At 30.3% G+C, this 27,064-nt stretch overlaps 2 protein-coding genes across 2 annotated transcripts; both read right to left on the reverse strand.

The window, feature by feature from the left end:
- Positions 1-6,496: 6,496 nt before the first annotated feature.
- LOC105134758 (allene oxide synthase-like) lies at positions 6,497-8,338 on the reverse strand. The gene has a single exon (XM_011039299.1). The coding sequence runs from the start codon at positions 8,273-8,275 to the stop codon at positions 6,833-6,835; it is 1,443 nt and encodes a 480-aa protein (XP_011037601.1). The 5' UTR covers positions 8,276-8,338; the 3' UTR covers positions 6,497-6,832.
- Positions 8,339-10,607: 2,269 nt separating this feature from the next.
- Positions 10,608-12,135, reverse strand: LOC105134759 (allene oxide synthase-like). Its single transcript, XM_011039300.1, has one exon. It carries the CDS (start codon positions 12,096-12,098, stop codon positions 10,668-10,670), a length of 1,431 nt encoding a protein of 476 aa, XP_011037602.1. The 5' UTR covers positions 12,099-12,135; the 3' UTR covers positions 10,608-10,667.
- Between the last annotated feature and the right edge of the window lie 14,929 nt (positions 12,136-27,064).

The following is a 27,064-nucleotide window of genomic DNA, read 5'->3' on the forward strand; positions in this document are numbered from 1 at the left end:
CACATTTTCTATCCTTCTCTCTAATCTACTTGTCGGAGGAGAAACAAACAATTATTAGCGTTTGATTTATGCTCTTAGAAATGCGATACGATTGTGTAGAAAGATTAGAAGATAGTGAGTCAGTGAGACAAGGAAGTGCTACTCGTGGAGATTCTATTTGGTTCTTGAGAGAAGTCTGCGAGAAAATGAGAGAAAAAGCCCATACGTTTATGGAAAAGCACGTGAAAGAGCAAATGGTGTGTGGGTTTCTATAATATTTTAATCAGATAGCAAAAAATAAAAATAAAAAAATAAAAAAAATCAGATTCTAGGAGAAGTGAGGAAATGACAGAGAAAATGACCCTTCATAAATAATAATTTATGTGCAGATAATTGGACAAGCTTTTCATATTTTTTGTAATGAAACAAAAAGTTATATTCTAAAAAATCATATTAACATCTACAATAAAACATGCAGCTTAAACGTTATAAGGAATATTGTACACATAAGTAGATAGAATTGTTGATTGCGATAGTTAAAGTTTTGTCATTTGAAGAAAGAGCGAGGGTTCGATACTTGGTTTGTAGGGTGATTTTATTTTAAAAAAAAAAAATTAATTATTAAAAGATTATTCGGGTTATTTTTATTTTTGCACATGAATTTTTTATAATATCACAGTTATGAAGAGTGTTTTAGATTTTTAAATAATTAATTGTTAAATAAAAAAACAATAAATGTGTGTTTCTTCAGCGTTAAAGCATCAATACTTTTTTGACAGCGCATGCAAGCATTCTAGTGGCCACATCTGGTATTTAGTGTGTCATTGGAAGTAACATCTCATCTTTTTCTTCTAGATATAGCGTGTGATGGTAATTGATGAGTTGTTTATCGTGGGTGATTATTTCTTTTTTTTTTCTACCTTCTTTTCTCTCTCTTGCAACAAAAATTCTCCTTTCCTTTTATTTTCAGTTTTTGTCCTTATGTTTTTTTTTATTTTTTATTTTAGTCCTTGATCTTTTTAGGAAAGTTTTTTGATGTTTTCATCTTAGTCCTTAAATTACAACTTGTCATATATTATTACTTTCAATTCAGTTTTTATTTTTTTTTATTTTTGATTTTTTTTCTTGGTTTTTTTTGTTAAATTTTTATTATTTTTAATTTCATCCTTTAATCAAAGTTTATGTTGTTTTATTTTTTTCAACTCAACCCTCATTCTTTTGATATATATTTTTTTGCTTTTGTTGAAGATTTTATCTTTTCAATTTAACCCTCCAATGTTAACTTTTTTTCCCTCTAATTTATTTTTTATTTTGTTTTTCACAATATTCTTTTAATTGTAGTTTTTTGTGCTATAATTTTTTTTCGGTTTCATCATTCAGCGTTTGGTTTGTTTGTGAATGGGCTTCATGCTTTTTTTATTTTTCATGCCATCGATCTAATAACACAAGTTACGAGTTTTAAGAATTGATGTGGATAGAGATTTTTTTTCTCATTTCCTCTTATGGTTTTATCATTTTGAATTATTTAAAAAAAGATTTGTTTAGTTATTATTTTTAATTTTTTTTCTATCGATTTATCTCGGTCTCATAACCTATATCACAAGTTTTTTAGAACTTTTTTAAATAAGGGTTTTTTTTATTTGTTTAGTGTTTAATTTTTTAATATTCTTCTATATAGACAAGCTTTATTTTATAAAAAAATATTTCTTTTGAAAGAATATTTCTAATATAAACAAATCTATAGCCTTACATAATAATTTTTTCCTTTATTTTATTAACTTAGTTTCACATATATTTCTATTTTTAATTTATCTTTTATTGGTTTTAAGAAATAAATTTGGTAGATATAAACAAATAAATATCTTATTTTATGAGATTAAATATCTTAAACTATATTTACTTCTTAATTTATACAATTTGTCTTTTAGTTATTGTTAACGATTTTTTTGGTTTATTTATATTGATAATTTTCTATTGATTTAACTAGATACTTGGATAAACCTTTGATTTACATTATGAATTTTTTATGTAAAAAATATAAAAATAGTCTATCTATCTATTTTTTTTACAAAATTACAACTCTTAATGGAGCATGAGTTAAATATCTATTGTTTTTTTAATTGTTATCGTCACTATGTGCGTAGCCCTGTGATGGTGTATAAGAGAAAAAAAACTTAATTTTCTAAGATAAATTGTAAAATTAGCACATAAAATTAAAATACATTGTGAAATAATATAGAAGCAAAATGTTTTAGCAGGATAGCATGCTTTGGATGTCGTGATTGGAAACTATGGTGTCCATTAACTTTCCATAAGGGACTTCATTTTCTTCTAATGTCATTTCTCTAATGATTATAGAGGAGCTTAAATAATTGACTTTGCACAATGTATGTTTTCATTTTAGATGATGCACTTCTCTGTGTACCTTGATAGCACATTAAAAAAAAAAGATTTTTGTTGAAAAGCTAGATTCTTGAAATCAAACGGGGCTAAAAATTAAGTAATTATTCATTATTTCATGGTATAATTTTATGTTTTTCATGGAGAATTAATAAATGTCACAATTCATAACTATGATATCCAAAGTGCACTATTTAGCCAAATTTTGTTTGCTGTTTAATCATTTCACCATTTATATTAATTTTATGTGCTAATTTCTAATTTTATCGTCATTATGTGTTTAAACTGTGATGATTTCTGAGGATAAATTAAGATTATCATATAAAATTAAAATAAATGGTGAAATAACTTGAAAGTAAAAAGTTTTAGTGAATTAAATAACAACATTTAATTGAATATCACGGTTTTTAACTGTGATATCTACTAATTTTCCATGAGAGACTTTTTTTTTTTGAAGCCATTTCACCAATGATTGAAGATGAGTATAAATAATTAAGTTTGCATGGTGTCTGTTTTCATGTTTGCACAATATCTAGCCACGTTTTTTTTTTCTTTTGTGTAAGTTCACTATTTATCTTAATTTCACGTGATGATTTCCCATCTAATCGGATTTCCCGGCTCTAATTCATCTTTGCGACTTTACATGAAATATTTTAATTTTTTTTTATAAAATAAATTTTTACAGACCACAATTACAAATAGCTAATACCAAACACACACTTTATTTTATTTACAGATTAATTTATCATTAAAAGATTGTTGAGGTTATTTATTTTTAACTTTTTTTAACAATACAATTATTTATTTATCCATGTATATTGTTGGCTAAGAGTATTTATGCCTTTAATTTAAAAAAAAATTATGAAAGAAATTTTCTACCTTTGAAATTGAAAAAAAAAGAAGGAAGAGTTTAGGGATGATTTTATTTTTTTAAATGGTTTTTTTTAATACCGCAATCATAAAGAGTGTTTTAAACTTTTAAATAATTAATTGTTAAATGAAAAAGCAACAGGTACATGCCTTTCCAGTGTTGGCACGCTTAAGGCATCCGTGCCCTTTGTATGGGAGCATCCTAATGCCTAAATTTGTTATTTGTTGTGTTATTAAAAGTCACATCTATTTTTTTTTAAGATTAACATAGGGTGTTCGGGTTAGTTTGTATATATTATTATTAATTTTATATACTCTGAAATTAACGACTATGTAAATTTTTAATAACAATCATATGAACAACCGATGACTCGAATCTAAAACCATAGAAAAAACAAACCTCTTAATCCTAAATTTTTACCATTTGACCACTACCTAAATGATTGCACCCTTTTTTCTCTTGATGTAGCGAGTGATGGTGATTGATAGGTAGTTTATTGATGGTGATCATTTTTTTCTATTTTTTTTCTTTCTCTTATAGCAAAAATGCATATTTATTCTCTTTTCTTTTTATTTTCAATTTTAGTCTTTATATTTTTTTTTTTAGTCTTTGGTCTTTTTGGGGAAGTTTTTGATGTTTTCATCTTAGTCCTTAAATTATAACATGTCATATATTGTTGTTTTCAATTAAGTCTTTATTATTTTGATTTCTGATTTTTTTCTTTGTTTCTTTTATTAAAATTTTTTATTTTCAATTATATCATTTAATTAAAGTTTATATTATTTTATTTTTTTCAACTCAGCCCTCATTCTTTTGATATTTTTTTTTTTGCTTTTGTGAAAGATTTTATCTTTTCAATTTAACTCTATAATGCTAGTTTTTTTTCTTCTAATTTATTTTTTATTTTGATTTTCACATTCATTTTTTAATTATATTTTTTTGTGCTATATTGTTTTTCCAGTTTCATCATTCGGTGTTTGGTTTGTTTATGATTAGGTTTCAGGGTTTTTTCATTTTTCATGCCATTGATTTAATTACACAAGTTACAAGTTTTAAGAATTGATGCGAATGAAGATTTTTTTTCTTTTTATTTTTTCTTATGGTTTTATCATTTTGTATTATTTTTAAAAAATTATCTTTAATTTTTTTATCGATTTATCTTGGTCTCTTGGCTTAGCCCATAAGTTTTCTAGAATTTTTTTAAATAAGGGTTTTTTTATTTGTTTAATGTTTAATTTTTTTAAGATTTTTTTTATACACACAAGCTTTATTTTATAAAAACATATTTCTTTTGAAAGAATATTTCTAATATCTCTAGCCTTGTATAATATTTTTTTTCCTTTATTTTATTAACTTAGTTTCATATATATTTTTATTTTTGTTATCTTTTATTGATTTTAAGAAATAAATTTGATAAATACAAAAAAATAAATATCTCATTTTATAAGATTAAATACCTTGAACTATATCTACCTCTCAATTTATCCAGTTTGTTTTTTAGTTATTGTTAATGATTTTTTTTGTTTATTTATATTGATAATTTTCTACTAGTCTGACTAAATATTTGGATAAATTTTTTGATTTACACTATGATTTTTTTATGTAAAAAATATCAAAATAGTTTATTTATCTATTTTTTTTTTAAATTACAACTCGTAATGGAGCATGATTAAAATATCTATTGTTTTTTTAAATTGTCATCGTTACTGTGTGCGTAGCCTGTGATAGTATATAAGAGAAAAAAAGCTTAATTTTCCAAGATAAATTGAGAAAATTAGCACATAAAATTAAAATACATTGTGAAATAATACGAAAGCAAAAAGTTTTAGCAGGATAGCCAGGTTTTGGATGTCGTGATTGGAAACCGTGACGTCTATTAACATTTCATGAGATACTTCATTTTCTTCTTATGTCACTTCTCTAATGACTATAGGGGAGCATAAATAATTGACTTTGCATAATGTGTGTTTTCATTTTAGATTATGCACTTCTCTTTGTACCTTGATAGCACATAAAAAAAAAAGATTTTTGTTTAAAAGCTAGATTCTTGAAATCAAACGGGGCTAAAAATTAAGTAATTATTCATTATTTCATGGTATAATTTTATGTTTTTCATGAAGAATTAATAAATGTCACAATTCATAGCTATGATATCCAAAAGTGCACTATTTGGCCAAATTTTGTTTGCTTTTGTATCATTTCACCATTTATATTAATTTTATGTGCTAATTTCTAATTTTATCGTCATTATGTGTTTAAACTGTGATGATTTCTGAGGATAAATTAGGATTACCATATAAAATTAAAATAAATGGTGAAATAACTTGAAAGTAAAAAGTTTTAGTGAATTAAATAACAATATTTAATTGAATATCACGGTTTTTAACGGTGATATCTACTAATTTTCCATGAGAAACTTTTTTTTTTTTGAAGCCATTTCACCAATGATTGAAGATGAGTATAAAAAAAAAAAAAAAAATGGTGTCTGTTTTCATGTTTGCACAATATCTAGCCACGTTTTTTTTTTCTTTTGTGTAAGTTCACTATTTATCTTAATTTCACGTGATGATTTCCCCATCTAATCGGATTTCCCGGCTCTAATTCATCTTTGCGACTTTACATGAAATATTTTAACCTCTTTTCTTATCACTTTTTGGACGCAGAAGATGTGAAAGCAACGTTCCTACTCCCTCCAATCCTAGCTACAGTACCATTTTAATAATGTCAGTGGCTACTGTTTGTGGTGTGCAAATCTGTTGAAGAAATATGCTGTAGCTTTATCAACACGAGCATCCGGATTTGAAGTCAAAGCCGCCTTAGAGTCCTCCCTTGTTGATTTGAAAAAATGCCTTTTAAATGAGCAAGATAACGTTAGATGGGAGATAATTCTTCCATGGCCTGCGCTGTGGCCTATGTGTTCCGTAATTAATTCCTTTTGTTGGAAAAAGCGAGGCAAGCCCAAAGCTTTGTTAGGTATCAGACTGCCAGCCACGTTCTTCCACTTCATAAAGAAGAAATGATTGGTTCATCGTTTTGATAAGATTTTTTCGATATTAATGGTGGCGAAAGCGAGACTTCCATTAGTCGCAGAATTCTATCAGACTTCATTAAGGATTTATTTATTCGAATATGCAATTCGGAGGTTTCCTGGTCCAGATTCTGCATGGGAAGCCAATACTTATTTGCCTATTAAGAGATATGCCACTGCCACACAAGAACGTACAGCTAAAAGATTCAAGAATGTAAACGAGAAAATGGGAATTCAAATAGCATGAACAAAGGGTATTGTACAAACTTTGAACGACGACAATACACTCCAAACCGACGTCAGATTTGTGCACAAATGGAAGAGCTATTAGGAAATGATACACTAGCGCAACTTGTATGAAAATGTGACATGAAAATGATTATATATATATATAACGATGATGCTTTCAAGCGAGTGGAGGAATAGTTTATTTTAAATACTTTGATAATTCGCCCAAAGCCAATTTAGTGGGGTAATAGCCACCAAAAAGGAAGGGCAGCTATCAAAGCAGCCTGCAAAATAGAACTTGACAAGAGGCAGCTGGATGATCATCGTCAAATGCTGGTGGCTTTACCCAACGAGGTGAAAGTCACGGATGATCCAATCGGCAAAACTGCCGTCTCCACGGTAAACGTGTCGTAACGTAGGAAGAGCTCCACCAACATTAGCCTAGAAAGAAGCACTACCATGTCCTTCCCTGGACATTGCTTATCCTCCACCGTGGGATCCACAGTCTCACGCCCATTTGACCAATAAACATACTTCAATAATTTCTCTCCCTCCCCCACAAACCTATGCCCCACAAACTCTTCAGCATCATCAAAAACCTCAGGATCCTTCGTGGCGAACGGCTGATATCCAAAGATCATTTCACCTTTCTTGATCTTATAGGCCGCGTGATGGCTTTCGACCACAATATCTTCCTTGGCCTTAGCGTACTGGAATGGAACCGGAGGTTCAATCCTGAAAGCTTCATAAACAACAGATTTTGTCAAAACCATCTTATCCATTGCTTGGATAGTGATCCCACCTTCTTCTTTAACAACGGTCCTGATTTCATCTGCGAGCTGACGGTGCAGCTTTTCTCCCGCCAGGCCAACCCATTTGATCAAAGCAGGAAACCAGACTTTTAGGCCTCCATAAGTACTAAAACAAGCGAGAAACACAAGATTGTGGCAAGCTTCCTCTCTTGTAACCCCGAAACTCTCAGCTTTGTCCAAAATGGGACCCGAAGACGCATAAAACACATCGTAAAGCTTGTAGTAATCAGATTTTACTAAGAAAAATGGTAATCGAAATGTATGCAACAATAGATCATCAACATATTTCAAGAACTTAGGTAACCCTAGGGTAAAAAGTGGTCCGAGTTGTAGAGCCAGCCATTTATCAGCAATGGCTGGTCCCTTCGACCCAATCGCGGTCTCAGACGGGTCTTTACCGCAAAAGAGACGAAAAATGTAGTTGAAAGACATGACCTGACCAAGGTTGTTGAAATTTGCTTTCTTTTGAGAGGCTATGCCATCCTCAATGCTGATGAACAGTTGTGACAAGCAGGTTCTAAAGAGAGGAATAAACTCATTGTGCTTGGACGCAAGCACAGACATAAAGTAGGATTTGAGAGCGGTATGTTTGGTCTCAGAAGGGTCAAGATAGGCACAAACACGGTATCCTCCAGAGTAGGACAAAGAAGGCAAGAAAGTGCCATCAAGAACGTTGTACTTTTCAACCTTAGATGTGTCAAATAGGATAGGAAATGAAATTGCATCAAGGACAGCAATAACTTTGGGGTTCTTGGCAATGAAAGGGCCGGGAGGCATGTTGGTTTTGATGACCGTGGAGTTGTGCTTTTGGATGCGTGTTTTAAAGAACTCATCTTTACCTTGGTCATAGAAATAGTCTAGACGATCTCTAATTGCACCGAAGAAAGGGATGCCATAATCACCAGGGATTGGCTTCATCGGGAGTTTTGATTCAGAAGAGGAAGAAGAAGGAGACATCTTCAATTACTATTTGCGTTTGGATTTTCTTCTGGCTTCGTGGTGAATCAAGGGATTGCCATGTATCAATATATATAAATTCTTTGTTATCCTTGTAATCAAGCAAATTCATTAATTAATGCTAGTTGTATATTTGTTGAATTAAAAATGCTCTTGCTTTTCAACCCAGTTTGATTCATATGCTTGCTAAATGCTTAAAAAATTTAAAGCACATGCTCATTATTCAACTCAATCATGGTGGCGATGATGGGTGGGGGTCACAAAACAGGTCACCAAGGTAGTAACGGATTTACTTCAGGAAAAACAATAAAACAAATTCAATCCTGTACAGTTGCGTGTGGCCTTTAGAACGATGAATGATCAGAAAAGACTAGATAAATTAGCTTGGGCTGGATCATTTATTTATTTTTATAATATAAAAATTATTTAAATATTGTTACGAGTCTAATATTATGCCTAGTTATTCGAATATCCACATTAATTCAAAAAACAATTATAGGTAATTCCAACTTGGTGATTTTGAGATCGTAGAGACTAATTAAAGAACCAACCTTGCTTGCAAGACTGATCGGAGGCTGCTTCGAGAGTTTATGATTCTATTGAAGCCCTAAACTATTAAGACGGTTTTCATGTTTTAAAATAAAAATATTTAGTAAATATAATGTGTTAGAAACGTGATTAATTTTTTAAAAATATTTTTTAATTTACTATAATATTTTCTTTTTAAATCCAAATCTTGCCCTATCCAACTCCAATATAAAATAGGCTTCCGACCGAGACCTGATTTCTGCGTTCCTCCATGGCGGCAGCCGCCCAAGAAGTTCTTCCCCTTCCTCCTTCCCCAGCCGCCCAACACTTCACAAGAAACTATTTTGTTAGAAATATAAACACCTCTCTTCCTCTCAAATCAATGCAAACTAGGTTTAGGCTTGACCCGCTATGTCCAACCCTCGCAGATATTTGACATTTGCAGGTCGGGTCGGTTTTTCATGCTGAAAATGCTGTGATGTCGGGTCGGATATATATTTCAGTCCAACCCGACCCGTGCACTGCTAAATTATGAGACTGAGGAGGCCACCCCTAGTCTATGATACGTTGTGACTCCCAGAGTTGTTAATAGATGGGCTGAATCCAAAGCATACATTCTAGAAGTTGCGCATGCAAATTAACCAAACTTTTAGACTTGCTTGGCTACCTTTTATTTTAGGATTTACAGCGTCTTTACAGGTATGATTTTGATTGTTTTTAAAAATATTTTTATATTAAAATATATTAAAATAATATTTTTTTATATTTTTAAAATTATTTTAAGAATTAGTCCATCAAAATAATCTAAAATACATATAAAATTAATTTTTAATAAAAAAAATTAAATTTTTAATAAATATCATTTTCATTGCATTTCCTAATAGATAGACTTTTCAAAACAAATATCTCCTAAATTATTGAATACTAAAGTCTTTTTCAAGATAATAAAAGCAATTTAAAAAAACAAATATCTCCTAAATTATTGAATATTAAAGTCTTTTTCAAGATAATAAAAGTAATTTAAAAAATAATTTTTAATATTAGAATATAAAAAAAATTATTTTTAACATCAATGAATCACAACTATTTAAAACACCAAAAAATTAATTTTTAATAAAAAAATTTTTATTTTTATGAAATGCAGTTTGCATATCCCTAAACAACATCTAATAAATGGGTTTCTCAAAACAAATATTTCTAAATTATTTTTAACATCAATGAATCACAATTATTTAAAACACCAAAAACTTAATTTTTAATAAAAAAATTTATATTTTTATGAAATGCAGTTTGCACATCCCTAAATAACATCTAATAAATGGGCTTCTCAAAATAAATATTTTTTGAATTATTTAGTAGTTGATTGTTAAATTTTTTTTAAAAGTAATAAAAATAATTTTTAATATTAGGATATCAAAATAAACTAAAAATATTAAAAAAATTATTTTAAAGGAAAATTCTTTTTTAAAAACTCATAAAACACGATTTCAATAATAAAAATAAACATCTACGTAAATCCAAAGCATGGAAGCACATCACAAACAGGCTCTACAAGGAAAAATAGGCAAGAATTAGGCTACATGCAAAGAAACTGAGGCTGCATCACGAACACCTCACTACGCACAAGAGATTAAGATTCAGGAATGGAACTGGAGCTTAATTGGTGAATTGATCATGCCTTCTCTTTTTATTTTAAGAAACTTAAACTAAAATTAAAATAAATTAGCAAACCAACAAATTATATTTCCTCGAAAGCAATCGTGCAAGACATGCACTGGGTTTTTTTTTTAAAAAAATAATTTTCTTTTACTATTTAGGATATTGTGAGAAGAGGCAAATATTTCAAGACTTAGCTTCACCAAGTTCATGTGCTTGTGGCCTTGATCAATGAGGTTAATGTCACTGATGATCCAAACGGTAACACAGCCGTCTCCACAGTAAACGTGTCATATCGGAGGAAAAGCTCCACCACCAATAACCGAGACAAGAGCACCACTAGATCCTTCCCAGGACATTGCTTATTCCCCGCAGTTGGATCCTCCGTCTCCCGCCCGTTTGACCAATAAACATACTTCAATAGATTCTCTCCTTCTCCCACAAACCTATGCCCCACAAACTCCTCAGGATGATCAAAAATCTTAGGATCCTTTGTAGCGAACGGCTGATATCCAAAGATCATCTCACCTTTCTTGATCTCATAAGCTGCATCATGACTGTTGATCACAATATCCTCCTTAGCCATCCCGTATTGGAATGGGACCCCGGGTTCAATCCTTAAGGCTTCAAAAACTACTGATTTGGTCAAAGCCATCTTTTCCAGGGCTTGGAAGGTGACCCCACCTTCCTCTTTAACAGCGGTCCTGATTTCATTAGCAAGTTGGCTGTGTAACTTCTCTCCTGCTTTGCCAACCCACTTGATCAATGTAGGAAACCAAGCTTTCATGCCCCCATAAGCGTTAAAACCAGCAACAAACACTAGGTTATGGCAAGCTTCATCTCTGTCAATTCCAAAACTCTCAGCTTTGTCTAGAAACGAACTCGAAGACGCATAAAATGCATCATAAAGCTTCTTATAATCAGACTTTACTAAGAAAAATGGTATTGGAAATGTGTGCATCAAAAGATCTTCAAAATATTTCAAAAACTTTGGTAATCCAATGGTTGCAAGTGGAGCAAGTTGTAAGCCGACCCATTTATCTACAATGGCAGGTCCTTCCGATCCAAGCTTTGTTTCAGAGGGATCTTTTTCGCAAAATAGACGAAAAACAAAGTTGAAAGACATTGCATCATTGGAGTCATTGAAATTTGCTGTCCTTTTAGAACTCATTTCATCTTCAATGTCGATGAACATTTGAGACAAGCAAGTCCTAAAAAGGGGGACGAAGTCCTTGTGCTTGGATGCGAGGACAGACATGAAAAAGGATTTGAGAGAGGTGTGATTAGGCTCAGAAGGATCAAGATACGCACAAACTCGGTATCCTCCAGTAAAAGACAAGGAGGGCAAGTAAGTGCCATCAAGAACGTTAAATTTTTCAATTTTGGAAGTGTCAAAGAGGATTGGGAATGATATTGCATCAAGTACAGCAATTACTTTCGGGTTTTGAGCAATAAAAGGGCCAGGAGGCATATTGGTTCTGAAAACTGTTGATTGGTATTTTTCAACACGGGAGCTGAAGAACTCATCTTTCCCTTGGTTATAGAAATAGTCTAGACGATCTTTGATGGCACCGAAGAAAGGGAGGCCATAGCTACCAGGTATTGGTTTCAATGGGACTCCTGATTGAGGAGGAAACATTTTCAGCTTGAGTATGTTGTGCTCTTTGTTTGGCAGTTTAGTGAGGAATATTAGTTGATTTCACCATGGATCCATGCATGTCTATTTATACTATCTACAACGTTTACTTGTCTTTGAGTTTACGTTCGATACTCATTGTGTGCACAGTTATTGACTAGTAATTAAGACATGTTTTCTTCAGACCTATATGAAATTTCTACCTTATCTAAAATTCACGCGATTATTTATCATTTGGTGTCCCAATATAATTAATGAGCAGTTTTTCATGATAGGAACACGAGATTTCGAGTTCAAATGCGAGACGTTTACGTAGTGAGGTTAAATTTTGCCTCTCGTAGGCTGACTTGATCAAGGTTAAAAATCATTTATCTTTATAAAATTATCAAATATTAAAAAAATATCAAAAAAAAAATATTATAGATAAATTGTAGTGATATTTATCAATAAAAAATCACATTACTATTTTCATTAATAAATACTAAGAGAATAACAGATGAAATTCAAAAAATAAAAAAAAATTAGACATATATTCCCTTGTTAATCCCATAAGCAAATCTAACATGTTAATATTATCAACAGAATTACATATGATAATTTACTGTAGCTAATTCTCGTTTGTAAATTCATCAGTAATATTAAAGTTATAACTAGTAGCATAACCCCTACTGATCCTTTTCTCTATTTATTCTTCTTCTTCTTTTTGTAGAAAACAACACCCTCATCTCCTATTTTGACAGAAATCTAGATCCCATTATCATAAATTTAACCACCCCAATACTCGGTATGTTAGTATCCCTGTTTTGGTTTTTTTTTTTTGAAGATTAACCAATTCAAATACGCAAACCTACATTTCTTTTTGTAACTTATTTTTCTTATGTTATTTTTTTGGTGTTTTTTTTACAGTATATGTAGTTTGTTTGCATGTTTACTTATTTTATAGCTTTTTTTATAAAGAAATTTGTTGTACAAATGTATAATTTGTACATGTTAGGGTTTATTTGAGATTTAAAAAAATTATATTTGTTTGTCATTTGATGAAATTGAATTTGATTTTGTAACTTAGGTGAGTTATAATGAAAGAAATAATGGGTTATTTAATGGTTATGTTTCACATTAATTTTGTCAATTTTTATTTTAAATTTTAAAATTTCTATAAACTTGGAGAAACTTACTTTTCTGGAGAAAATTGATAATAACTAAAAGGTACTATTAAAATAGATTGAATAAGTTTGATTTGAACAAATGATAGCTAATTAGTTGGGTATTGATAATTTGTTTAGTTCACATTATTAATTAATATATATTATTATAAATATTGTATACAAGTTTTATATAAGTAATGGATCATCTTTCTTGGATGTATCAAGTTTCATCTAAAGGGTTGTGCATGATAAATTATTATAGTGGGGTTCAGGATTTTATTAATTATGCACTATCTAATTTGAAGAATATTAGTTGAGACAGTAGTAGATATTTATATAAGAGGTGTGTGAATAAAAAGTTCCTCGATCCAGATATTAGTATGATGCATCTTTTACAAAAAAAGCTCATGGAAAATTAGTTGTGTTGGTTTGCACACAAAGAACCTTATGTTCCTTATAATACCATAGTAGAAAGGATAGTTAACTCAATTTCTAGTTCTAGTAATGTGCATGAAGTTGCAGATAATAATAATAATCTTTATACGATTATGACGATGGATACAATGAGAATGAATCATGGTTATGCAAGTAAATCTTCAAGTGTAGATGAAGAACTAAATATAAATAAGTTAGGTTTTTTGAACTTTTGAAAGATTCCAATAAACTATTATGGGATGAGAACAAATCACAGTAAATTATTAGTTATTGCATATGTGTTCACTATTAAGTCAAATCCTGGGGTAAGTGATATTGATAATGACAAAATCATCGAATGGACAAGAAATATTTTACCTAAAGGGAATAAATTGAAAGAGAATTTATATGCTGCTAAATCCATTATAAATCCCCTTGGTCTAGGATACTAGAAAATTAACATGTGTCCAAACTTTTGTAAGTTGTACTATCATAAAAATATATATTTTATCGAGTGAAATACATATAGGCATGCTCTATATAAAAACAAAACTGGTAGGAGAAAGACTCTTGTCGTACATAGAAAACTCGGATACTTCTTAATCACTCCTATATTGCAAAAGTTATTTATGTCTCTAAAGACTACTAAGTATATGACATGATATTATTCACATGATACGATTTATGAAGTCATAGTATACCCTTCCGACAGTGAAGTTTAAAAGTAGTTTAATAGGGTGCATCTTTAATTTTTAATGGAACTATAAAACATACATTTTGGGTTAAGTACAAATAAATTTAATCCATTGAGGCGATGTGTTGCATCCTATTTTTGGTTGATAATACTTATAGTTTACTACTTGCCATCAGAGATCTATATGAGGTCAAAGTTTATGCTTTTATCTATAGTCATACCCAATCCTAATAATCTAGATAACAATATAGATGTTTGTCTTTGATTATTTATTGATGAGTTTAATCAGTTGTGGTTATATGAAACTTTGATGAATGATGACTCAATGAAACAAAATTTTCATATTAAGATAACATTAATGTGGATTATCAATGATTTTCCTGCATATAAGATGATTTTTAGTTAGAGCACGCTATTAGCTTGTCCATATTGTAAGAAAAATAATAAGGTTTTCACCTTAACAAATAATAGTAAAACATTTTTTTTTTTATTAACATCAGAGGCTCTTGCCAACTAATTATAAGTACACAAAAAATAAGAAGGAAATCTTTATAGGTATAATTGAAAAGGATATTGCATCTATTATACCATCATATTTCTTGGATTTTATCATTTTTTTCTATCTTCTTTAGATTTAGACTAATGTGAAAATAAAAGGAGTTTTAGAAAGAAAATGAGAGAGAGAAAAAAAGAGTTATGTTTAACTAATTTGACAAAAAAAAATATAGGGTATGATTTTTTCATAATAGCACTAAACACAATAAGGATCACTATAATAAAATTACTATTTTACCCTTGAGTGGGAGAAATAGAAGCCTTAATGGTGGGGTTATTAAAAGTTTGTTCAGGGGATCTTAGTCCTTTTTTATTTTTTTCATAATAAAATAATATATTTATTCTCAAAATTAACAAAATTTAGATATGTTAGGCTGAGCTTTATTTTTAAAGACTTTAAAACAATAAAATACTTCTTTATCACAAGGTAAAAAAAAAAGTAAAGTTATTTACCAAGTGTTTTTTTCTTTATTAAAATATAGTAAACATATGTATTTTCCATTAGAAAAGACAAAAAATAAGGTATGTATTTAGGGATGTTTTTGTCCTTTCACGCATGACTTTTTATGTAATTTTCAAGGTCATAAAGGATATTTTTATTTTTTGACGGTGCATGTGACATAACCAGGTAGACTAACTTGACCTTTTATCATGTATTTGAAAATTCCACAATGTCCAATTCTTCCTTATATGACATGTGACAACTGATGATGTGCGATTTGTCGCTAGTAGTCATTTTTTTTTATCCCAATATTTTCTCTCTTCTACTAGAAAAAATATACGATTGTCCTCTTTGTTTTTTATCTTCAACTTTAGCCCTTTTATAAGAGTTTTGTTTGTTTTCCCTTCAATTAAAATTTCTCATGATTTTTTTTCATTTCGGTCCTTATTCTTTTAATTTTATTTTTTTCATTAGCTTTTTTGTTAAAGTTTTATTTGTTTTCAATTTAATTGTTCAATCAAAGTTTCTATTATTTTTTTTCCAATTTAACCCTCATTCTTTTGATTTGTTTTTCCTTTTGTTAAAGTTATACTCATTTCAATTTAACCCTCCAATTAAAATTTTTTGTTTGCCCTCTAATTTATTTTTTATTTAAATTTTCATCCTTATTGTTTTAATTATAATTTTATTTTAGATCCTTTTATTTAATATAGATGAACTTTATTTTTCAAAATAAAAAATATTTATTTTTAAATAATATTTCTGATATGTTCGGCCTTGTATACTATTTTTAGAGTGTGAGTTTATTCAATTAGTTTTGGTTTTGTTTTTATTATATTTTAATTATTTAAATAAACAAGTTTAGTAAATACAACTTGATAAATGACTTATTTTGTACGATTAAATATCTTGATCTTCTTTCATCTCTTATTTTTTTTTAATTTCTCTTTTAGTTATTGTTAATATTTTTCCCCCATTTATTTACATAAATGATTATCTATTTATTTAATTAGATATTTGCATAGAATCTTTGATTTACAAATTGAATTTTATTATGAAAAAAAACATTGAAATATTTTGCTTTCTTGGTATATCTTTTGAAAAACAAAATCAAAAGCCATGATAAAGTCAGGTTAAATAACTAGATAATTTATTTATAATTTTTATAGCCCTTTTTATCCCATCAACATGAATTTTTATATTTTTTTCAAAGAAAGTTTTTTATATTGTAATTTTATCAATTACAATACTAAATTGAACATTGATGTTCATTCCAAAGAAAACTCATCAACCACTCTATGAACCAAACTTATATTTTTTTTATTTATTTTAATTGTATGCATTTATTAACACTTAATAAATTAATCAACATCTAAATTAGTTTTTAAGACAAACAACATTTAATAAAAAGCCTTTTTGATTAATCACTAAATTGTTTCTCAAAAAAAGAAAAAACACTACACGAATCACTTGCACCCTTGCATATTTAATAGATATCTAATATTTATTTTATTAATTGATTTTGCATATTTAACAAATATCTAATATTTATTTTATTAATTGATTGTAATTCTTGATAAAAAAAACTTAGTAACTCTCTCATATAAATTTGATATATGATTTAAAATTCAAAGAATCCAAGTGTTAATGTTATGTTTTCATCAACTTTCAACTATTATCCTACTCAAGAACACTATTAATAATGATGTTCCTAAACTCAATATGCTTAGATATAAGGTTTCTTGAGTGTTTAGATATTAGATAATCACACATTCACGTTAATATTTCATTATATAGAGTTCATGTAGTTGGTGGTTAGCGGTAAAAGATCTAAAACGTACAAAACAGTCATTTTTTATAAGGATTTAAGGACTATCTGATAATAAAATTAGTGATTTTAATAAAGAATTGAAATAAATAAGAGAGTAGGTTTTAACTTCTAAGAACAAGAGGTGTTTGTTCTTAATTTTGTATGATAAATTCTATAAGAATTAAAGTACATAAACTTAGAAAATAGAAATTATAAATCATTTACCTAGGTGGTTTAGGGGGTATATATAGCCCATGAACCTTATCATATTACTTGAATGAAGGAGTTTGTTATATATATATATATATATTAATATTAATATTAATGAAAATATAATAGGACCTTATAAGATTTTTATATACCTAGAGGTGTAGAGAGATAATTATTATTGAATTTTAACATATCATGTTAAAAGTTATAAGAATAAATAAACAAGGCCTCGTGATATGAACCTAATAATCAAATGGTCACGCAACTGACACAATCAAAAGATTGATGTCTTCTTCTAAGTGTAGAAGTGTCAAATTAATAAATAACTCGGCGAGACTAGGGTCGAACCATAATGAGGTTAATTATATAAATTATAGATAATAATAATATAACATCAATAACAACAATGATAATAATAACAACAATAATAGTAGTAGTAATAAAGAAGAAGAAGAAGAAGAAGTTGATGAGAACTTTAAGATGAAAAATTAACATAAGGATTAAATAATGATAACAACAAATGTCAAGGTTAGAGGATCCACTAATGGTATTTCAAACAAGTATAGTATAAACTCTTATTATTCAAATGGAAACCACACACAAAGGAGGTTCCAATCAGATTATAAATTGTTAACATGATTACATTAGTTATCTTATTCAAATAATACTAATACTTGTAAATATTGTAAGGCATTCATGATTATAACTTATGTTAACAACAAATCAAGTTCCTTTCATAGCTTAGATGTCGGTTATACCATGCAATATGGACTGTAAAAGTCCCAAGCATTTGTTGTACCAAGTGTTATACAACATAAATCTAGATTAGTCATTTAACAAGCAAAGTATTAAAGAGTGAACAAGATAACAAATATAAAATATGTTAGTATCAAACATTAAAGTCCATATTGAGTTTACACTATACTTATTCTTACATCATTAGTGTAACATTTTCACATTGATATAATAAACTTAACTAAATATAATGAAAGAGAGAAATATAAATAAATAAGATAAGAATATAAATAACCAAGCACATTAAACTACTTTTTGTTCAACCTCAATTCCAACCACAGTTTTAACCAAATATATATAAATATCAAATTAACTTCAACTAAAAGTACTTTTTATAAAATATTTTTTTTCAAACCACAACCACAACAACTACCATAATATCAAACACACTCTTAGACTCATCATATATTTAAAACCTAAGGATGTTAGGTCTAATATCTTGCCAGACTTGTATGTACTTGGGCTTAGCACGCAACTGAATCCAAGGATGTTATATTTGGTAGATCATCAGATACTTGCATACTTGGGTTATGCAAGTAGCTGAACCAAATGATGTGGGGTCTGATAGCTTGCCAGACCCACATGTACTCGAGCTTAGTCCGTGGCTGAACTTAAGGATGTTGGATTAGATAGTTTGTCAAACCTACATGTACTTAGGCTCAGCTATTGAATTTGGCAAATTCACCATACCTATATGTATTTGGGCTCAACACGTGGTTGAGCCAAAGAAGATTGGTTCTAACAGTTTTTTAGACCCATATTTATTTGAGTTTAGCGCGCAGCTGAACCTACAAATATTGGGTCTAGTAGCTCACCAAATCGATATATACTTTGACTTAAAGTGTACCTGAACCCAAAGATATTGGTTCTGATAGCTTGCTAGATCCATATGTATTTGGGTTTAGAGTATAGTTGAACTCAAAAAGGTTTGACAACTCACCAAACCCATATGTATGTAGGCTCAGCACGCAGTTAAACTAAAAAAGGTTGGGTTTAGCAGCTAGCCATATTCATTTTGCATTTGACCTTAACGCATAACTGAACCTAAAATATTAGGTCTAACAACTCGTTGGACTCATATCTACTTGAGTTTATTATGTAGTTGAACTAATAAATATTCGGTAAGACTCATATATATATTAGCTTAACATTAAGTTAAACCAAAAAATATTGGGTCTAGAAGTAGTCAAATCCATGTCATCTAGGTTTGGTATTATGCTCAACTTAAATATATTGTATTATCATCCTATTTTTTATTTTTTTAAATATAAACATAGATAAAAAAAAATCATATATATATATATATATATATATATATATTGATGCATCAATTAATATCCTTAAATAAAATTTAGTTGGAAGGATTGCAAGCTCTTCCTATCATCTTATCCTCCATTAATTTCGTTATATGCAGTTTAGGAATGATGATTCTGCGGAAATTATATGGACAGATGGGTAGAATTTAGACCGGTGGTTATGATTCGTGGTTTTGCAGAAAATAATTATTTACAATTCTTAAAACTTGTACATACACTTTCATTTATGGTTCTTGGTCAACAATGAATGCACGTGACAACAAGAAACAGGAACTGCGTACTAAGCTTTATAATTAACGACTTCAACACCTTTCATCTTACGTAGGCCTCTATATTATTACACCTCCGGGCCTCCCTTGAAAGAGCTATGTCATGCCTATGAACTCCGATGCTAATTTATAAATGGTCCCCAAAAATGAATATAAATGAATGCCCGTAGGCGAGCGGCTATATAGCTAGCAACATTGCGTCCTCTCTTTTGGTGGCCTTGTGGCTATAAATTTATGATAGCAAATAAGATATGCGTTCCTTTTGCATTCCTAATTTTTCATGCGTGTTTGAATGCAATTCATGTCGTGTTTTTTTTTTTAAATTAAAATATTTTTATTTGAAATTATTTTTTTATAATTTTAGATTATTTTAATATATTATATCAAAAATAATTTTAAAAAAACTAAAAATAATATTATTTTGATATATTTATGAAAAAAAATACTTTAATAACCTAACCCTTCCATACTTCTTAAAACAAAAAATTAAACACCTAACAAACAAGCCCTAATAAAAGTCTGCCAACTATTCACATGGGTTTTACCTTTTCTCTTCCCAGCGTAACCAGTAAACAATTTGCCGACAATTCAATCAATTAGGGTTCTAGAACGAATTAAAAACGTGTTCGAAATGAAACATCGATCATATCATATATATGTCGAACTTTTCAACCCAAACAAGCTTGTGTGGTTTCGTTTGTTGTTGGTATTTAATTATCTAGCAATTAAATGAATTAGCTGTTACGTTGGACCAAAGCAATTTCATCCTTCAACTTTTCCAAGATAGGCTTTCAACGGGTTTTGAAGCTGGGTTAATTACGTAACGAGAGGCAGTATTTCCTGAATCTCTACGTCACTGATCTTTTCAAAATTTGAACGTAGAATTTCGAAAATAACTTTTCTTAGGAGTACAGCATAGTATTTACGAAATATCCAAATCATTATCTTCTCAAAAGGAAAAAAAAAATCCAAATTATATGTTTATCAGACAACAGAGGCAAAAACAAACCCAATATTATAGAGATGAATTAATGGACACCAATTAGAGTATACACACCCACAAGCGTGACTGCCTAAGCGTTGAGGATGATTGTGCTTATTTTCTCTATAATGAGAGATCCTAGACGCAAAATACTACGATCCTCTCCCAATTGTTATTGCTTAAAAAAAAAAAGGTGACCAGAATCTAATGTGAAGTGAAAATAGTAAGATATTCAACCCTGAACTACGCAGACTAATGGGTTTAGGGTTGTGGTCATAGCCTGCGAATTCAAGGAATAGAAGCCTTGCATCATAGAACTAAAGAGATCTTGGACAAACTTACAGAACAAGTCCAGTTTGATGGCTCAAGTTATACGTACAGGGGCACAAGTTCTCTTGTCATATAACAACCAATGTATGGTTCGGAAGGAGGAATAAATGCTTCAAAGCAAAAGCAGGCAAATAGAACACGACCACTTGTAAACACAAAACATGGACATTTCTTCTTTTTGAATTTGAATGTTCAAATATGAATCAATTGAATCATGCTTCGACTAAAACTTAGTGCCAAACTCATGCAATGATATCTAAATCGTGGAAAAACTTTTTATAGAAATATATATTTTCTCTCACTGATGAGATATGAATCTAAGTTGTACTTGTAAAATAAGTTTTTTATAAAATAAGAGACACTCTAATTTTTAAATTAATATTTGATTTTGCTTTATCAAGTGACAAGCATGTAAAAATTTAATAAGATGAAAATGGTATTTTTTATGTGTACAGAAAAGATGTGTTTTTTATCTCGTTGAGAGTGTTCTCCGAGTAATGTTATCCAAATGAATCCTCCCCTTATCTCTCTCAAAATATGAGAAAATACAGCTTGTAAAGTACTCAGAAAATATCTAGTAAAATATAAAAAATATATACAAAGAAATATAGATGAAAAATACTATTCATAAATAGTACCTTGCATATTACTACTATTCATGAAAAGCAAACTAAGGTGAGCTAAAAATAGCTTGGGCAAATCAAAGCTTGAGCTTAGTTAGGCCTTAACCTTATTAAGCTCAGTGGAGCTTGGTTGAGCTTGATTAAGGAGAGAGGGAGAGAGAGAGAGGGAGTGGAGGAGGGTAGTTTGGTTGGGTTGTGGCACAACCAAGATAAAAATAAATAAAAAACGTTTGGTTGAACTTGAGGTGAAGCTCAACCTGTCATCCCAACCTAGTTTCATATTTGAAAATTAGTTGGTTGTCCAACCGAGTTTTGACATCCCTGTTCTTTTTTTGTATTATAATTTCTTATAAAAGTCTTATAAACATACATGTTTGGAAGACTTTAATGAGCTAGAGAGTAGGAAAAAAATAACTTATAATATAGGCTTGCATTAAAAAGTTACTTATAAGCATGTCTTTGAATGTTTTTCATATTTTTTAAAAATTTATAAGAGACCGTATCAATGTTTAATGGAGAAATATCCATGATCTTTTTGAAGATAATAGTCACAAGTACCTGAAGACGGTGGTCTTTAGGACCTAGAGACATGTTGTCACAGGGACATAATGGTTACTAAGACTTGAAGATAAGTGGTCACGAAGACTTGGAGATGGTGGTCACTGAGACCTAGAGACAAATGGTCATGGGGGAGAAAATTGATAGTAGGAACCTGGTGACCTAATAAAGACTATTGAAGATTTCTCCACAGGGATTTTATGAAGACCTTTCGTGTTTGGAGATATGAAGATGATATTTATATATCTTAAACGATGAAGGATATACAATTTAAGAGATTTATCTTATCTAGAATAAAATATCACTAGGATGATTTCTTGTTTATTCATATTATATCTCCTCTTTCATAAGTTCTTGAAGGTACCCTTTGGAGATCTATCTTTCTATATCTTTTGTGAATGCATGATACTTTTCTATGCCATGTCTATGATCATGATGAAAGAGATAAAATTTGTTAGGGTTCTTTATGTTTGAACCACTTTTCATTAAAGGTGAGTATTACAGGAAGTCTTTTCCCTTCATGGTGATTAGTACTTAAAGTGTATTTTTATCAAGGTTTTATATCATCATTTTGCACTTGAAGTATCAATAACTCCTTAACTAAAGCATGTTTTATAATAAGATATCTAATAATATAAGATACCTTTAATTTAAGGTAAATGTTCATTTTAAATTGAGGCCTATCACATAAATAAAAGGATTGATTGATGAATTTAAGAACTGAAATTGAAAGGATAAAGAGATGGCCAAACTTAGAAAAGAGATGTCGGTGCAATCCAAACCGGAACACTGTTCGGTAAATGGGTCATATCTGGAGCTATATATCTCAGATTTAGGTCCAATTTATATGGATGGAAAGGTAAGACATAGGCCTACAACTTTCATATGGAGCCCAAGATCTAAAAAGGCCATTATCAAGTCCAAATAGTAGCAACAACAAAGAAGCCCGAATCTGTCTTCCAGCCCGAGCACTGTTCGGTATTTTGGCCATATCTGGAGTTCTAGAAGTCCAAATGAGCTGAATGTTTTACACAAGAAAGCTGAGACAATTGCCTACAACTTTCATGTTTGCAACTGGCTCCAGTTTTGACGTTATCAATGACGTTTTGGGCAGACAAGAGAAGATAAAGATTGTCACCAAGTCAAAAGTTGGCCACCCACTTATCAATTAGTCATCAAATCAATAGTTCCCATTTTTGGCCTATAAAAGGAGGCATTTGCCATGCATTTAGGCATCTTGGTGTTCAGATCAAGATCATGCTCTTCCTTTCTCTCTTTGTATTTTTTATGCTTTGTTTTCATTAATATTAAGTTTATGCCTTTCATTTCCTTTCCTTTACTTAGTTAACTTTTATGTTCTTATTTTGTTTATCTATTTTGCTTTCTTTCATTATGTCTAGCTAAGTTAATTATGTCAAGGTGAAAAGGTTACACTAATGGTGTAAGAATAAGTATAATGTAAACTTAATATGGACTTTAATGTTTGATACTAACATGTTTTATATTTGTTATCTTGTTCACTCTTTAATACTTTGCTTGTTAAATAACTAATCTTGATTTATGTTGTATAACACTTGGTACAACAAATGCTTGGCACTTTCATAGCCCATAATGTATGGTATAACCGACACCTGAGCTATGAAAGGAACTTGATTTATTGTTAACATAAGTTATAATCATGAATGCTTGACGAGATTTACAAGTATTAGCATTAATTGAATAAGATGACTAATGTAATCATGTTAACAATATATAATCTGATTGGAACCTCCTTTGTGTGTGGTTTCCAATTCAATAATAAGAGTTTATACTATACTTGTTTGATATACCATTAGTGGAACCTCTAACCTTGACATTTGTTATTATCATTGTTTAATCGTTACATTAATATTCCATCTCAAAGTTCTCATCTTCTTCTTCTTCTTCTCCTTCTTTTTCTTTATTATTATTATTATTATTATTATTACTGCTCAATACCTCTTAACAAGATATTAATAAACCTTTCTTTTGTGCTCAATGTATCAACACATAATTATGGGGCTTTTCTTGGAAGAAAACAAAATTTTTGTTCTAATGTTTAAGGTTAACTTCCTTGGGTTGGGATTACTATTTTTGTCTTTTTTTTTTTTAACTCTATATACATATACTTTAAAAACATCATGCATCTTTAACCCATGTAACGAGCTTTCAGCTAATGACTCCCAGACCAGTTGGTCTTAGGGCATTAGGTGTTAAGACACCCCTACGAGCTTAGTAACTCGGGTCGCAGATACTGATATGTAGATAGTGCAATGTTTGATTCCCTTAAGCTTTTCTCCTCAACCCATGTAACAAGCGTTGGGCCAATAGCTCCCAAGTCAGTTGACTTTAGGGTATTAGGTGTTAAAACACCCCTTCGGGCTTAATTGCTTAGGTTAGGGAGGCTACGAAACCAAACTTATCTACATTTTTATTATTATCATTTTTTTTTCTTTTCTTTTTTTCTTTCTTTTTATTTCTTTTTCTTTTTTTTTTTAATTATATACAATCCCTTTCCCTTAGTTGTTACCTTTAACAAAAGAACATAAATAATGCAATAATCCAATATGCAACCCACAATCATATGTTAAAGTGTATGTGTGTAAATTAAGGTTTAAGAATACATGTTAAATCAGTATATGAGCAGAATTGAGTGATAACAATGTGAGAGTTTGTAAACCTGAATATTTCAAGAAGTATTATAATAAACCTTGTTAAGAATGGTTACTAAGATGCGCCTTAAGAATCACTTTAACAAAAGAGCTCCTTTACTCTGCCATCCTAGTAACAACAATTATGCACATACTTTATGAAATGAAAAATAATTTTTTTTTTATCAACTACTACCCTCTCCCCCCAACCAAAACGAGACATTGTCCTCAATGTTTAAAGGTAGAAAGGTAGAGTATAGAAGATATCACCTGAAATAACGAACACTGACAAACCTGAAACACACTGAAACAAAAATAAGAAATAACAAAACACAATAATAAAACCAAAAATTCATAAATGAAGGCTCAAATCCAATCTAAGCTTTTTACAGCTTTCCTTAGTTGACCAATTTATGCGACTCATGGAAGGATCAATTACAGGAATGAAGGATTGTAGTTGGTCAATTAATTGTTCAGCAGTAGCAGCAGAGATTATGATTTATCGTGCAGAAGATGTTAGAAATTCCTGTTCCACAGCATGATCAAGAAAAGACAACAACTTATCATAATAACCATTAACATTTAACAAACCTATGGGTTTATGGTGAATATGCAGTTGAGCCCAAGAGGAAATATGAAAGATCTCTTCCAATGTACCTAGACCACCTGGTAAAGCAATGAAGGCATCAGCATGGTTAAACATTGCATTCATTCGAGCCGACATTGTGGAGACCTGAAGTTCCTCTCCAATTGTTTTTCCAATGATGTCCCCTTGTGCTAAAGCTTCGGGGACGACCCCCAAAACTTGACTACCTCCTAAAAATGCAGCTATTGACACACCTCCCATTAACCCAAGACTGCCTCCCCCATACACTAAATGAATCTTTCTCTCAGCTAGCACTTGACCAAGATGATTTGCTGATTCTAAAAACTCCTTTTCTTTCCCAAGACTAGATCCACCAAAAACACAAATATTTCTTATATGATGACGTGAGGAACTTGCCATTTCTACACACTTCTGTATTTGTTGAATGTATGGGTTGAGTAGAAATGAAAGGAAGGAAGAGAGGGTTTTATAGATGAGAAATTAGAAAGGCAATCATAACACCTATATGTAGGCCAACTGAAGTCTCACACTCTCTCTTTATTTATTTATTTATTTACTTTTGAAAAAGCATGTGTATGTACAGGTAGTTGTGATTGTGGCTCACATCTTCCCTTGGTTTTACGTCCAAGAATGGCTAAAACGCCCTCTATGGGTCGGGGATAGGCTTCCCATCCAGTTTTCTTAAAAACTGGTAAACAGGGTCTTTTTTAGTCAGATTCCCAAGACTAAGTCGATCATGTTCTTTATGAAATAGTGGCCATAAATCATGAATTGCACGATGCACATCTCCACTAGGATGTGTCTCAAGAGTTAATAGAAGATTATCTCAAGACTCCTTACTCAGGCCATCCTTAATGAATTGTATTTTATCTTCACGATTTATAGATACCATTCCTAAAGAATGACATTGTGTATTACAAGTCCATCTAGCACATCGATGACAGACTTTCAGTCGTTTTGCACGATGTTTCTTTGCAAAAGTGCTTTTACCTGTTCCAGGCATGTGTGAAATGAAGGAGTTAGAGGACTCACTTGATAATCGGACCTTTGCTTCAATCAACCAGCGAATATCTTCAGGAATTCCATGATTCATTAACAATCTCAATCTTGCACATCTAGCACGGTAAATTTTTGTTATCGCATTCTGAGGTAGAGCGGGAAAATACTTTTTCAATTTTTCAAGATTAGTGTCCATTTTCAAATGAGAATTGGAAGAGAGATTCAAAGAATTGCACAAATATATACACAGATATCAGTTATTGTGGGAAACTGAAAGAACCGACTTAAGTCACGGAGTACCGTTGTCTGCCATTTGACCGGGGTGAGAGAAACTAGCAAAAATGACTAAAAAAGAAACACAAAAACAATGTGAGAAAAATAAAATAATCAACCTTTATCTACAAGATCATTCCAACCAGTTGATTCATTTTCACTAGGAAACTTATCAAAGTAAGCTTTTAAACGATGTCCATTTTTTTTAAAATCATTGTCATTCATTGAATTCTCAATATCACAGACCCCATAAGGATTGCTCCATCTTGGTCTTAGCT

Source organism: Populus euphratica, unplaced genomic scaffold, assembly GCF_000495115.2.
Source record: "Populus euphratica unplaced genomic scaffold, PopEup_1.0 scaffold91.1, whole genome shotgun sequence".
Classification (NCBI taxonomy): Eukaryota; Viridiplantae; Streptophyta; class Magnoliopsida; order Malpighiales; family Salicaceae; genus Populus; species Populus euphratica.